Source organism: Talpa occidentalis, unplaced genomic scaffold (genome assembly GCF_014898055.3).
Source record: "Talpa occidentalis isolate TD23 unplaced genomic scaffold, MPIMG_talOcc4v2.1, whole genome shotgun sequence".
Classification (NCBI taxonomy): Eukaryota; Metazoa; Chordata; class Mammalia; order Eulipotyphla; family Talpidae; genus Talpa; species Talpa occidentalis.
In genome coordinates, this window is record NW_026555331.1 from 153,065,712 (window position 1) to 153,078,886 (window position 13,175).

At 57.3% G+C, this 13,175-nt stretch overlaps 2 protein-coding genes across 4 annotated transcripts in view; one reads left to right on the plus strand and one right to left on the minus strand.

Moving 5' to 3' along the window:
* Positions 1 to 7,219: 7,219 nt before the first annotated feature.
* CHPF2 (chondroitin polymerizing factor 2) lies at positions 7,220 to 11,412 on the plus strand. The gene is given in 5 exon segments (XM_037515914.2): positions 7,220 to 7,516; positions 7,906 to 8,470; positions 9,121 to 9,303; positions 9,970 to 10,866; positions 10,869 to 11,412. Coding segments are annotated over 5 exon segments (2,316 nt in total). The 5' UTR covers positions 7,220 to 7,253; the 3' UTR covers positions 11,277 to 11,412.
* SMARCD3 (SWI/SNF related, matrix associated, actin dependent regulator of chromatin, subfamily d, member 3) overlaps positions 11,339 to 13,175 on the minus strand; it is a 29,123-nt gene continuing 27,286 nt past the window's right edge. For 2 of the 3 annotated variants that reach the window (XM_037515946.2, XM_037515937.2), the window contains exons 9-13: positions 12,681 to 12,778; positions 12,402 to 12,537; positions 12,058 to 12,180; positions 11,843 to 11,944; positions 11,339 to 11,677 (exon numbers count right to left, since the gene is read on the minus strand). In XM_037515946.2, coding sequence (XP_037371843.1) covers positions 11,624 to 11,677; positions 11,843 to 11,944; positions 12,058 to 12,180; positions 12,402 to 12,537; positions 12,681 to 12,778 — 513 coding nt within the window. In that variant the 3' untranslated portion in view covers positions 11,339 to 11,623. The remainder of the gene's footprint in view (positions 11,678 to 11,842; positions 11,945 to 12,057; positions 12,181 to 12,401; positions 12,538 to 12,680; positions 12,779 to 13,175) is intronic. The other variant, XM_037515955.2, reaches the window with a different exon arrangement.

A 13,175-nucleotide genomic window follows, 5' to 3' on the forward strand; every position in this document is an offset into this window, starting at 1 on the left:
CCGGACTTGATCCCTCCTCGGGAAAATCTGTTGATTCTTGTTCAGGTACCGAGTTTATGGGGCAGCCCCACCGGCTCGGTGCGCAGGGCGAGCGACTACACTTCCCACCGCGCTTCACGCGGGCAGGGGTGGAAACAATGGGGAGGGGAGGGGAAGAGCGTGGCCGCCGGGGAGAGCCGGCAGGGAAGAGGCGCGTCGCTACAAAGACTGTGCCAAGGACGGCTTTCGATTTTTGAAAGCGAGATTTCGTGAAAGCGAGATTTTAGCGGCCGGTCCCCGTATTACCCAAACTCTCAGACGGTGCTGATGTGATTCCTTGGCCGCTTAGCCTGCCCACTGCACGATTGTTAGGTCTCCATCGAAGCCACGTAAGTTTGGTAGGAAGAGCACACAAGTAAAACCCTAGAGGCCTGAGTCTAGCTTTGTCGTCATTGGCTTTGCCCGTGACTTTTTTTTTGTTTGAAATCTCGCAGGCTTCTCATTGCCTACATTGCAAATCCCACCTTTGTAACCGCAAATATCAAGCAGGCTTTTTGTGGTCCCTGTTACTTTTCCAGGTGTCCCTCTAGTGGTGCCTCATCCTTGACACAGCAGGAAGGGAATGGTATGCCCCAAAAGTGGGCCCTGTGATAGATTTTAAAAATAAGCTCACTCTTTCCCCCATAGTAAAATTACTTTTCCTTCTCAACTTGATTCCAGTAGAATCCGTTAACATACTCTAAAATGTTCTGGAAGATGACCCCTCCCTGCTCTGGCCATCTGCACAGACTTGCAGTCTGAAACATCTGTGCAAAATCACTCCCTGTCGGTAATGCCAGTCTCTTCACCCCCACTGAGGACCTAGTGTTACAGGACAGGGAGAGGGGCAGCCCAAACCCCGCAAACCTACCTATTTTAAATGGGTTCTGCCATCCGCCGCATCAACACAAAACATATGAGACTTTAATGAGAAGGAACTTTAATACAACTAGGAAACAAGACAGGAAAGGCAAAGAATTTAGTTTCTAAATCAAGCACCCAAAGTTACCCGTCCCCTTGTGGGTAAAACTCCATCCAAATGGGATTGGCCCAGAGCAAGGCCCCAAAGCCTGCCACAAGTCTAAAGCATCTTCCAGTGGGGACCCACAGAAAAGGGTCAGAAACAACCAGACAAACCCGGAAGGAAAAGATCAAAATCAAGATAAAAGCTGCCATTGTCTCACCCACATCTGTGTCTCACCCACATCTGTGTCACCCAGTCCATGACCAAAAGGCAAGCGCAGTTTCTTCACGTGTCTCTAGGCTCCATACTCCTCCTCCAGGTCTCCTGGCTCCATCCTGCTTCCTTCCTTCCTCAGTCTCCTCTGCAGCTTCTTCTCTCCCTGCTCAGCTCCACCCTCCCTTGGGTGGGCAGGGAACCTGGAACCTCCCCCTTTCCTGGGACCACCCTGTTACACTAGGAGCCAGGAGACCCAGGCTTTTCATGCCTACACTGCTCTTTAGAAAGGCCTGATGTTAAATCCTGTGGCTTTCCTCTGTGCATTGATAGCATCGGCATATCTTTACAACTAGAAGCCCCTCTGTCAGTGACTCACTTCCTATGGATGTAAAGGAAAGTCAAACTAGTGTTTGTTGGAACAGTTCTCGCAAAGCAAAACTGCTGGACTGCTTCTTGGGTTCAAATACTCCTCACTTTGATTATCTGATAAACTGTCTAACTGTTGTTGAAACTTTATCTCCCATTAGCAATCCTAACTACTTATATTTCAAATAAGCCATGCTATTTCACACCTTTGTGCATTTGAACATACCTTTTTCTGGAATACCTTTCACCAACTAAGTGCCTGCTGACTATATGTCAGAGCAAAACCAGATGCTAGAGTTGCAATCGTGCAAGACTTTCTTGACCTCAGGAAGGTCACAATACTTAACATGTAAACAGAACATCACTTTCAGGTGACAAGTGCCACAGAAGTGAGGGATCTTCCTTGACACAGCATGACTATGAGTATGAATTTGGGGGGCAAACAACCCTCGCTCAGACTTCAGCTCTGCTATTCAGTGTGTGACCTCAGAAAAAAATCCATCATCCTCTGTAAAATGGGAAAGATGGCAGTACTTACCTCATATGGCTGTTAGGAGGATTAGACTTCCATTTTTGTTAATGGGAAATTGAATTCTGCTAGGCTTCCTTCTTGCCTTTCCTGCTACTAGTAGAATTCGTGGCCTAAATATGTGTTAGTTGGAATATTTAATACATTTACAAATATTAAGAATCTAATAATAGCAAAAGCATTGCTTTAGGTTAAAAGGAATATGGACAACAGTTAACTGCAGAGCCTTTTATGATGCAAAGAAGTTATATATGGTTGTGCATCACATAAAAATCACTCATCCAAGCTCCTTGCCTCCTGGGAGCACTGTCTGCAATATGCTTCCTTCCCCAGCCTCATTAAAATGCAGGGTTATGGGCAGGTTGCATGTTACAGAGAACTAACATTTATTAGACTTTTATTTATATGCCATTGCTTCTGTGCCCTCCCCCCTCCCCGCAAACAAACTGCAGTGGGTATTATTACCATTTTCCAGATTGGAAATGAAGGCACAGAGCTGTTTATGAAACACAGAGCTGATAGAAGACTGTGCCAGGCTTTGAAGCTAGAATATTCTAGTCCATAACTCCAACTCTGTAAAATGGCTCAGGACAGCAAGAGAAAGGCTAGCCAGTTAGTTCTCTGACACCACCTGTGTAACAACCAATCACAGCCACGATTTCCCATGAATTAGCAGTTGCTGGGCAGAGTCTCCCTCTAAACAGCGAGAGTGGCTAGAGACCGTGTGTTGGTCCTTAGACATTCTGCCGCCCCCCACACAGGGTTTTGAACTCTTACAGGGGACAGGCCTGGGGATGAGGGGAGAGGGAACGGGGAAAGGAAAATGGAAGAGAGAGAGACAAAGAGATGAGGGAGAGAGAGAGAAGAGGAGAAAAGGACTAAAGAGAGGATCAGTGCTGGCTGGAAGCAAAAACATTTGGACTCTTCATTTAACATGTGAACACGTGGAGAGCTAAGGAAGGAAATCTCTCATTCGGAATTACCTAGAACTTAGTAACTAGAAGGATCTGCAACTGTGTTCTCACACCATCTGCTGCTGTGGAGCTTGAAACTTGGCTGATCAGAATGGAGATGTGCTGTATGTGCAAAATATGCAGTGGGCTTCAAAGCATGCATGTAAGGGAAAAGGAATCTAAAAATCATTTCAACTTTTAAATATTGATTACATGCTGATTGGATATATTTAATAATGCAGTTTAAATTAATTTCAACAACCTAGATGCTCATTGATGAATAACTGCATAACGGTTGGTACATATACACAATGGGATACTACTCAGCTATAAGAAAGATAAAATCTTGCCTTTTGTGGCACTATGGATGGAAGTTGACATGATTATGCTAAGCAGAAGTCAAAAGGAAAGGCATACTGGATGGTTTCACTATGTGGAATATGAAGATGGCAAACTAACAAAACACAACAAAAGCAACTCTTAGACTAACAAAACTGGGTGGTTATAGAGGGGTAGTAGTGGGGTGGATAGGAGGAAAGGAACTGGTAGAGGGTGTCAGTGGTGAGCGGCACTAGAATTTTGATGGTGGGTGTGGTGTGGTATTTACATGTATTGAGGGGTGAAGCTGTACTCCTGAAATTTATAGTATGGTACACTGATGGCAAGTCATTTTCACCTGCTTCTTTTTGTTGTTTTAAATATGTGGCTACCAGGAAATGTAAAATTACATTTGTGGTTCGTCTTATATTTCTTTTTTTTTTAATGTTTATTTATTTATGCATACAAGAGCTGGGGTATAGGCCGAAGGTGTGGAGAGGTGAGAGGATTCACCAGAGACAGAGTGGGGAGCAGAACAGGCAGATTTACTGAAATACACTGCTGAGGGGAGCAGTGGGGAGACAGGAGAGATCTGTGGGTCATCTCCCTGGCCGGGGATAGAACTCGTGCTGCAGTGGCTGCCATTAGCTTGATAGTGCTGAGACTTAACCTCTTGTGCCACCAGGGAGGACATCAGTTCACAGGTCAGACCCCCGTGTTGTCCCAAGTTAGACACCCATCAGATCCTCTTGTATCAAGAGAAAAAAAGATTGGTGTCCACGGCAGGAGAACTCCTGGAGCGAGGTCTAAAGATTCAAGAGTAGGAATTACAAAAAGACAACTCAGTTACTGGAAACTCAGATACCTCACTCAGCTGTTTCATCATGGCTCGGGGGTCTCTACTGCTGGTCTTCATAGGTGTCAGTGCAAAGCCAAGGGTGGGCGACCTTCCAGCTGCTCCCCTGCCAGGTTTGGCTGTGGAGTGTTCTCTGCCTGGATGAGCGTGTGCAGGATGCTGGCACTAGGCGAACAGGGCCTGCCAGTGGAGCCAGATGCTTGTGTGGCAGAGGCCATGCTGAAATGACTGTGGAGCTTGAAACTTGGCTAAGTTCAGTTTTGTTAGTTTGAGCCCTTCTTAACCAGAAGGAAAAGGGAATGCCAGACCCCACTTCCACATTTTAAATAACCAAGCATTTTCTCTAACACCCCCTCCACTATTTTAAAATAAAGATCATAAATGACATAACCTAGCTACACATACACATTTCAAAAAATCAGGATGTCTTAACTCTAACAGCAAAATAAAATCTTTTATAATAAAATGATAGTTATTTCGGTAGAGTAGAAAATCTAATTCATCATATGCTTATACCTGTATGTGGGACAACCTTGAACGTGACTGTAAATGCAGCTAGAGCTCTCGGAGCAGCCTTGGCATTTGATGGAGCTCTCTAAAGGAGGGAGTACCTCAGTAGATGCTGGGATTAAATCTTCCATTTTTCATGATTCCTTGGAAATTTGCCACATCACAAACCCGCCAAATTATGTGTTTTCTAGGGGTCTCCCTGGTGGCGCAAGGGGTTAAGACGCAACCTACAAAGCTGTCTGCTATCACTGCAGCACGAGTTCTATCCGAGGTGGGGGTGGGGGTGGGGGTGGGGGTGGGGGCTGCAGCCCACATGACGCAGCAGACCTCTCCTGACTCTCCCCTCAGCCCGCTGCTCCCCTCAGCAGTGTATTTCAGTCAGTCTGCCTGTTCTGTCCCCCATTTTGTCTCTGGTGAATCCTCTGGCCTGTACCCCAGCTCTTGTATGCATAAATAAATAAAGCTTTTTAAAAAATTATCTTTTCTAGATCTATAAAGGTGAGCTAGGCTCAAGGGTCAGCTGATTATGACCAGTGCTTGCACCTCCGTGCATGTTCAGTGGGACTTTTGAAAGCTACAGACACTTTGATGTGTGATGCCACCTCGCGATGTGTAAGATGCCAGCATCCTTAGCTCCTCCCCTCCGCCATCTGACCCCGCAAGAGAGTGTCAGTGTGGTCCGAAGCCCGGCGAGTGCCTATTCCCTCTCTCACCGAGCTTAGCCGCTCTGGATGGAGGCCAGGCCAGGCCTTTTCCTCCTTCAGGGCCTTCTGTGCTCCGCTCAGCCTGCGAAACTCCTCTCCAGCTTCTTGTCCGGGGTACCTTACCGAGCCTTTGGATCTCAGCATCCCCAAGTTTCCAACCTAATTCAAATCTCCCCGCTGTGCGCCTCCCGGCGCCTCCGCCCTCGCCCCCGCCCCTCTAGGGCCCTGCCCGGCTCTGCTGTCCGCCTGAGCCTCCACTCCGGGGGCGCCGCCGCGTCCTCGCCCGCCGCCCGCCTCCCATCGCCGGGGCTAGGCCCAGCCCAGGCGCGCCCCAAATCGGCTGCTCAGTTCTCGGCGCTCGGGCGCGCCTAGGGCGACAGCACTGCCTGCAGCGAGGCGCAGTGGGGCCGTCGGCCGGGGGGCCCCCCCAGCAGATGGAGTTGGGGTGAAGACTTGGGTCCCCTGGGGTCCACTCGGGGTTCTCTCAAATTGCAACTGGGGCGCGCGCGGGACCCGGGACCCCCGAGCCCCCCCAACCCCCCCCAACCCCATCGCGCGTGCGCGGTGCCGGGAAGGGGCGGGCCGGGCGGCCGGAAGCGGTCACCATAGAGACGCGCTGACAGCGGCGGAAGCGGAAGAGCGGCGCGCAGTGAGGTGGCAGCGGCGCGCAGCCAGCACCGGGCGGCCCTGGGGCCTGCGACCCCCGGCCTCCCGCAGGGCGTCGGGCGCGACCCCGCCGCCCGCCCGCCCGCCCCGCCGCGGCGCCCCCCGCCCGCGAGGGCCCGGCGAGGCCGCGCTGGTGCCGCCTGCGGGCGCGGCCGGCCTTCCTCGGGCCCGGGCTGAGCCTCCGCGCGCCGCGGCCCCGACAGCCCGCGCCGCGCCTTGTGCTCCGCGGGGCGGCGCCGCCCGCTCGCCCGGCGCCCTTGCAGGGCCGCGCTTTGCCGTCGCTGGGCCCCGCCTCGGCCCCGCCGCCTCCTGCGCTCGGCGGGTGTGCTTGGCCCGGGGACGCTGGTCGGGCCGGACACCCACTGGCCGCCGCGCGGCGGCAGCTGCTGCCACTCGCCTCCCGGGGCCCCGAGGGGAGGGCGGGCGCTGGGGAGGCGGGCAGCGCCGGCGGGCAGCCGCGGCCCCCAGGAGGCCCTGCGGAGTGGCCCGGCGGGCAGTGGGCGCCGCTGGGAGGGGCCGGCCCTGTCTCTCCATCTCATCTGGCTGCGCAGGTGACCCGTGCCGGGGCCTCCTGCCCACCCCAGACAGGGAGGGGCTTACCCTAATCGGGTCCCTTTGGTATTCCCCAGCGGAGTAGAAAGAGGGTGACCCCTTAGCTGTGCCGGCCTTCAGCAGCCAGTCAGCAGCCCCTTCTGTAGACCGAGCAAGAACTGTGCCCAGCCAGGCGCGCTTGGGGAAAGGCCGGCTCCTCTGGTCAGGGGCCTGGTTTTCCTGGATCTGTATTTTCTCCTCAAAAGCCCTTTATCGGTTGCTGCTGTCTCTTAGATTCCGTCTACCCGTGTGCAGATCTGGTAGGACTCGGCTCTGTTTCCTTCCCTCTGTGGAAGACAGACCATAATCCCATTAGTGAGTGAAATTGAATCTGGCATTTACCCGGCACCTTGACTACTGAAGACCAAACAGACAGGGTTGGGTCGCGACAGTCACGCTCCTGGGATGCTGGGCCTGGAGGCAAACAGGTCTTGCTCTGTTGACCTCACTGACCCCAAGTTCCCTGGTTAAAACTAGCCAGTACTGCTGGCCTGGCACCCACCAACCCATTGATTCTTGAGACTGTGCCCTCGCAGGCACCCACAGAGCAGAGCCTACCACCATGCGACTGAGCTCCCTGTTGGCCCTGCTGCGACCAGCACTGCCCCTCATCCTCGGGCTTTCTCTGGGATGCAGCCTGAGCCTCTTGCGGGTGTCCTGGATCCAGGGTGAGGGAGAAGATCTCTGTGTAGAGGCTGTGGGGGAGCCAGGAAGGCCACAGAATCTGGACTTGGGATCACGGCTGGATCAAAGCGATGAAGACTTCAAACCGCGGATTGTCCCCTATTACAGGGATCCCAACAAGCCCTACAAGAAGGTGCTCAGGTGAGACCCCGGTGGAGGGCTGCTCAAGTCCATGCCTCTCCTTCCGTGGCGATCAGTGTTCGATTCCCTGGAGCAGTTCTTTGCCATGGTATCTGTCATGGTTCTTAATTTTCCCTCTCCCTCAGCTCTAAGAAAGGCTCCCCTAATGGTGTCAAGCTTAGCACTGGAGGCTCTTGCACAGGACAGCTCTGCCCCATCCATAGTGAACCCCACCTTGGTCAGCTCCAGGGTCAGCTCCTCCAAGGGGCTCCTCCAGTAACTAGTATTGGCGAGGGGGTCTTTCCCTCTCTTTTCTTAGTCCCTGCTCACTCTTTCCTAAGGGGATGGACAAACTGGCTCCCTAAATATCAGGGAGTTTGTTGACCCTTGGCACACTGGTCTCTCCGCAGGACTCGGTACATCCAGACAGAGCTGGGCTCTCGTGAGCGGCTGCTGGTGGCTGTCCTGACTTCCCGGGCCACGCTGTCCACTCTGGCCGTGGCTGTGAACCGCACGATCGCCCACCACTTCCCCCGGTTGCTCTACTTCACCGGGCAGCGAGGGGCCCGGGTTCCGGCGGGGATGCAGGTGGTGTCTCACGGGGACGAGCGGCCGGTCTGGCTCATGTCAGAGACCCTGCGCCACCTTCACACGCACTTCGGCGCCGACTACGACTGGTTCTTCATCATGCAGGATGACACGTACGTGCAGGCCCCCCGCCTGGCAGCCCTGGCCGGCCACCTCAGCATCAATCAAGACCTGTACCTGGGCCGGGCAGAGGAGTTCATTGGCGCGGGCGAGCAGGCCCGATACTGCCACGGCGGCTTCGGCTACCTGTTGTCACGGAGCCTCCTGCTTCGGCTGCGGCCACATCTGGATGGCTGCCGAGGCGACATTCTCAGCGCACGTCCCGATGAGTGGCTCGGCCGCTGCCTCATCGACTCTCTGGGCATCGGCTGTGTCTCCCAGCACCAGGTGACAGCCCTTCCCTGCAGTCTTACTCCCCAACAAGTTGGTAGTGACTGGCGATCGGCCTTCAGGCTGGGCGCTGCCGTGCTGCCCTCCCTAGCCCAGCCCACCCCTCCGGCTCTCCCTTGTTCATCCTGGCAGTCCTAGTACCATGGGGCTGTCAAAAGTGGCACCTTGTCCAGGGCCCGCTGCGAGAGGCACACCAGCGCCCTACTTACCAGCCGTCCTCCCGTCTACCCCCTGCCCCCTCTCTGCACACATGCTCAGTCCTGACCCATCTGGCAAGTTCCCACAGATGCGCCCCACTGAGTGACCACTTTTCTAGCCCAGAGCTCCATCCTGCTTGTGGGACTGGAAAAGAGGGGACGACCCCAGTGGATCTCAAACCGAGTTTTGGGAGTATTGGCTGACTTGTTTCCTTGAGAAACCGTGGGGCCCCTTGGAGCGAGAGGGCATCCTTAGGCGCCTACTTATGTCCTCTTTCCCAAAATCTGGTGGTGAGAGCAAGGTCAAGGGTAAGGGTACCTGGGAATGTGCTCCATTCCCGCTGTTGTGCGACTGTGGCAGTAATGGGTGTGAATGCCGAGTTTGGTGAGGGGTGGTTGGGACGGGCAGTCCTCAGCGGGTGGCACTGACTGGTCTGATTGGTCCTCCAGGGGCAGCAGTATCGTTCATTTGAATTGGCCAAAAATAGGGACCCTGAGAAGGAGGGGAGCTCGGCTTTCCTGAGCGCCTTTGCTGTGCACCCCGTCTCCGAGGGAACCCTCATGTACCGGCTCCACAAACGCTTCAGTGCGCTGGAGCTGGAGCGGGCGTACAGCGAGATCGAACAGCTGCAGGTGAGCTGGGGCCAGGGCTGGCGGTCGGGGGAGCTGGACTGTCCAGGTCTCAGGGAACGCAGTGAGGGTAGAGGGGGCCGACTGCACCGAAATTGAAAACAACTCTGGGAGAAACGGCTCTTAGGGGTTCAGGTCAGTCATTAGCGTGTCTGGCGCGACTGAGCGCAACTAGGGGGGCTTGCAGGGCTGCAAGGCTCAGGCTGGGCACGGAGCTTAGAATAGCTTCGGCTCCTCTCAAGGACTCCTCTCCACCACAGAGGCCCAGTCCCCAGAGCCCAGAGGCCCTGAACGTCCAGTGTTGTGGTTACGTGCTTGCGCCAGCGGGACAGGCAGCCTCTCCGGCGGGCGGGGGGCGTGGCTGGCGGGGGAGCACAGGTGGAGAGGCAGGCACCCGGCAGGGGGGAGCATGGGGCTCCTTTGGCAAGGGAGCTCAGCAGCCTTGACCTCTGGCAGCCCCGTCCCGACCTCTGGCAGCAGCAGGCAGGCTGAGCTGGCGTGCCCACACGTGCCACCTGCAGGGCGAGGGATGCCCAGGGACTCCAGGGCACCTGGCCGAGTGCTGACCAAGTTGGCACCGCGCTCTGCTGTTTGCCTCTCAGAGCCAGGCTGCTGGGGCAGGTGGCATCTTCACTCCTCGTGGGCACTAACCATGTCCCTCCGCCCTAGGCTCAGATCCGGAACCTGACTATGCTGACCCCCGAAGGGGAGGCAGGGCTGAGCTGGCCCGTGGGGCTCCCGGCTCCTTTCACCCCGCACTCTCGGTTTGAGGTGCTGGGCTGGGACTACTTCACTGAGCAGCACGCCTTCTCCTGTGCCAACGGGGCTCCCAAGTGCCCACTGCAAGGGGCCAGCAGGGCGGACGTGGGCGACGCGGTGGAGACTGCCCTGGAGCAGCTGAACCGGCGCTACCAGCCCCGCCTGCGCTTCCAGAAGCAGCGGCTACTCAACGGCTACCGGCGCTTCGACCCGGCCCGCGGCATGGAGTACACGCTGGACCTGCTGCTGGAGGCAGTGACGCAGCGTGGGCACCGGCGCGCCCTGGCCCGCCGGGTCAGCCTACTGCGGCCGCTGAGCCGGGTGGAGATCCTCCCCATGCCCTACGTCACGGAGGCCACCCGCGTGCAGCTGGTGCTGCCCCTCCTGGTGGCCGAGGCTGCTGCGGCCCCTGCTTTCCTCGAGGCCTTCGCCACCAGCGTTCTGGAGCCACACGAGCACGCGCTGCTCACCCTGCTGCTGGTCTATGGGCCGCGGGAAGGTGGCCGAGGGGCCCCGGACCCGTTTCTCGGAGTGAAGGCCGCGGCGGCCGAGTTAGAGCGACGGTACCCGGGGACGAGGCTAGCCTGGCTCGCTGTGCGCGCGGAGGCTCCTTCCCAGGTGCGGCTCATGGACGTCATCTCCAAGAAGCACCCCGTGGACACCCTCTTTTTCCTCACCACCGTGTGGACCCGGCCGGGGCCCGAAGTCCTCAACCGCTGCCGCATGAATGCCATCTCCGGCTGGCAGGCCTTCTTCCCAGTCCACTTCCAGGAGTTCAACCCCGCCCTGGCACCACAGCGATCTCCCCAGGCGCCCCGGGGGCTGGCCCTGACCCCCCATCCCCTCCCGGTGCCGACCCTGCCCGTGGGGCTCCCGTGGGGGGCAGGTTCGACCGACAGGCCTCCGCGGAGGGCTGCTTCTACAACGCCGACTACCTGGCAGCCCGCGCCCGGCTGGCTGCTGAACTGGCAGGCCAGGAAGAGGAGGAAGCCCTGGAGGGGCTGGAGGTGATGGATGTTTTCCTCCGGTTCTCAGGGCTCCACCTCTTCCGGGCCGTGGAGCCAGGCCTGGTGCAGAAGTTCTCCCTGCGGGACTGCAGCCCGCGGCTCAGCGAGGAGCTCTACCACCGCTGCCGCCTCAGCAACCTGGAGGGGCTGGGGGGCCGCGCGCAGCTGGCCATGGCCCTGTTCGAGCAGGAGCAGGCCAACAGCACCTAGCGCTTCCGCCGCACCCCGCCTGCTTCCCCCTGGGTGGCCTCCGCCCCTGGAGGGGCAAGGCCAGATGGATGGACAGATGGAGAGCTTGTGGCTGTATTTTTTTAATAAGAAAATGTTATTAAAAATGTCTCTGCCAGACTGTTTTTAGGTCTAGGGAAAAGAGCAAGAAGAGTCGGAGGGCGGGTGGGCGGACCCACTGCCTTCCCTGCCACCTCCCTCCCCGGTTGCCAATGACCACACGGCTGCCAGCAGATGCATGACCTTTAATCCAGTTCCCCGCCTGGCCTGGGCGCGGGGCGCAGAGCCCCGGGGCAGGGCGGGCAGGCCCAGGGCCCCTCTGCAGGCTCCTAGGTGTTGCGCACCACCAGGGACTGCTCCAGCTCCTGCCGGCGCTGCTGGATCTTTAAAGAGATGAGAGCAGACGCGCTTACGGTGCTGCTGGTGAGTGCGGGCGCCCCGCCCCCCCAGGAGCCTAGGGGAGCATGGGGGGCTACTGCATGTGAGGGGTGGGGCCTCTGTGCCCCGGCTGAGGCGGAGAGGAAGCCTGCGGTACCCGGCCCTCACACCTTGCAATAGAAGTACCGGCTGACGGCTTCCTGGGACCAGGGCTGGTGGTAGAACTCGGCCCGACGCTCCTCCTCCGGGTTGCCGGCCACGTCTGTCATCACCTGGGAGGGAGCGGGGGTCAGTCCTGGGCCTGGACACCCCCCACCCCTGTACAACGTTCACTGTCTTCCCGATGTGCTTGTCTTCCATCCAGTGCTCCCCGAGTCCCCTTCACCTTGAGGTCCCGGCTCTGGGATCGGAGCAGGTCTTGGATGTAGCCTTTGGGGTCTCTGGAGAAGCTTAGCATGAAGTCCCTCTGGATCTTGAGCTGGTTTATGGACTCAATCGTCTCATGGATCTGCAGGTAGAAAGACAGAGCTTTCCACCTGGCCGTGATGAGGGGGTGGGCGCGCTGGGGGAGGGGCAGCTGCGGTCCCAGCGCAGGGCAGTCCCTGGGGCCCCTGAGGCCTCTGCAGCCCAGGGGAGGGGCCGTGGCGCCCAAGGCCTGCTCCCGTCTGTCCTGTCCATGCTGTCCTTTCTGGGTTAATGTCCCACTCCAGCTCTGGGCTCTGGCCCCACCTTACTGTCCAGAGCGCTGATCTCCTGCTGGTTGGCAGTGGACAGGAGGAAGCTGCTCATCTGCCCCTTCAGCGGCTCCTCCACCTCCACGTCTATGTCGTAGCACGCCGTCTTCTTCTGGTCCGATGGGTCCACGCTGCCGGGAAAGTCCGCCCTTGGAGTCCACACTGCCCACCCCCAGGGGCCAAGGCCCGGGGCAGAGGCAGTGAGGGGGACAGGTGGGGGAGGAAGAGGGCGGGGCGGGGCGCTTCCCGCGCTGAGGAGCAGGCTGGGCCTCACCTGATGACGTGGTTGATGACAATTGGGTCGGGGGGCAACAGCAGAGCTGTGAGGCGCTGGGGGATCTCGGAAAACTTCAGCCGGGGACAATCAAAAATCTGAGACAGGAGAGAGAGATGACATTTTTATGCTTGAAGAGAGCACAGCTGCAATTCTAGATCCTTCCGTTCTGGGAAGGTGACAAGAGGCTGGAGCCAGTCTAATCCTCAGTGCTCGCCGGAGGGGCACCAGGCGGTGGTGGGAGTGGGTGTGGGTTGGCTGCTGAGGGGTCAGTCCTGTTGCTGCCTCTTACTAAACAACCCGAACCAGCTATTGACCATGTCTGGCCTCAGTTTCTCCGTCTCTAGAATGGGGCTAAAGGGACCCATCTCACGGGGTGTGAGGCTGTCGGGAGTCAGCACACAGGGCTCGGACGGTGCCTGGCAGCGGTAAGTGCTGAATAAATGTCAACTGCTTTTGGTCACTCCTCAGGGTTCTCTGCCGTGTTTATTTAAA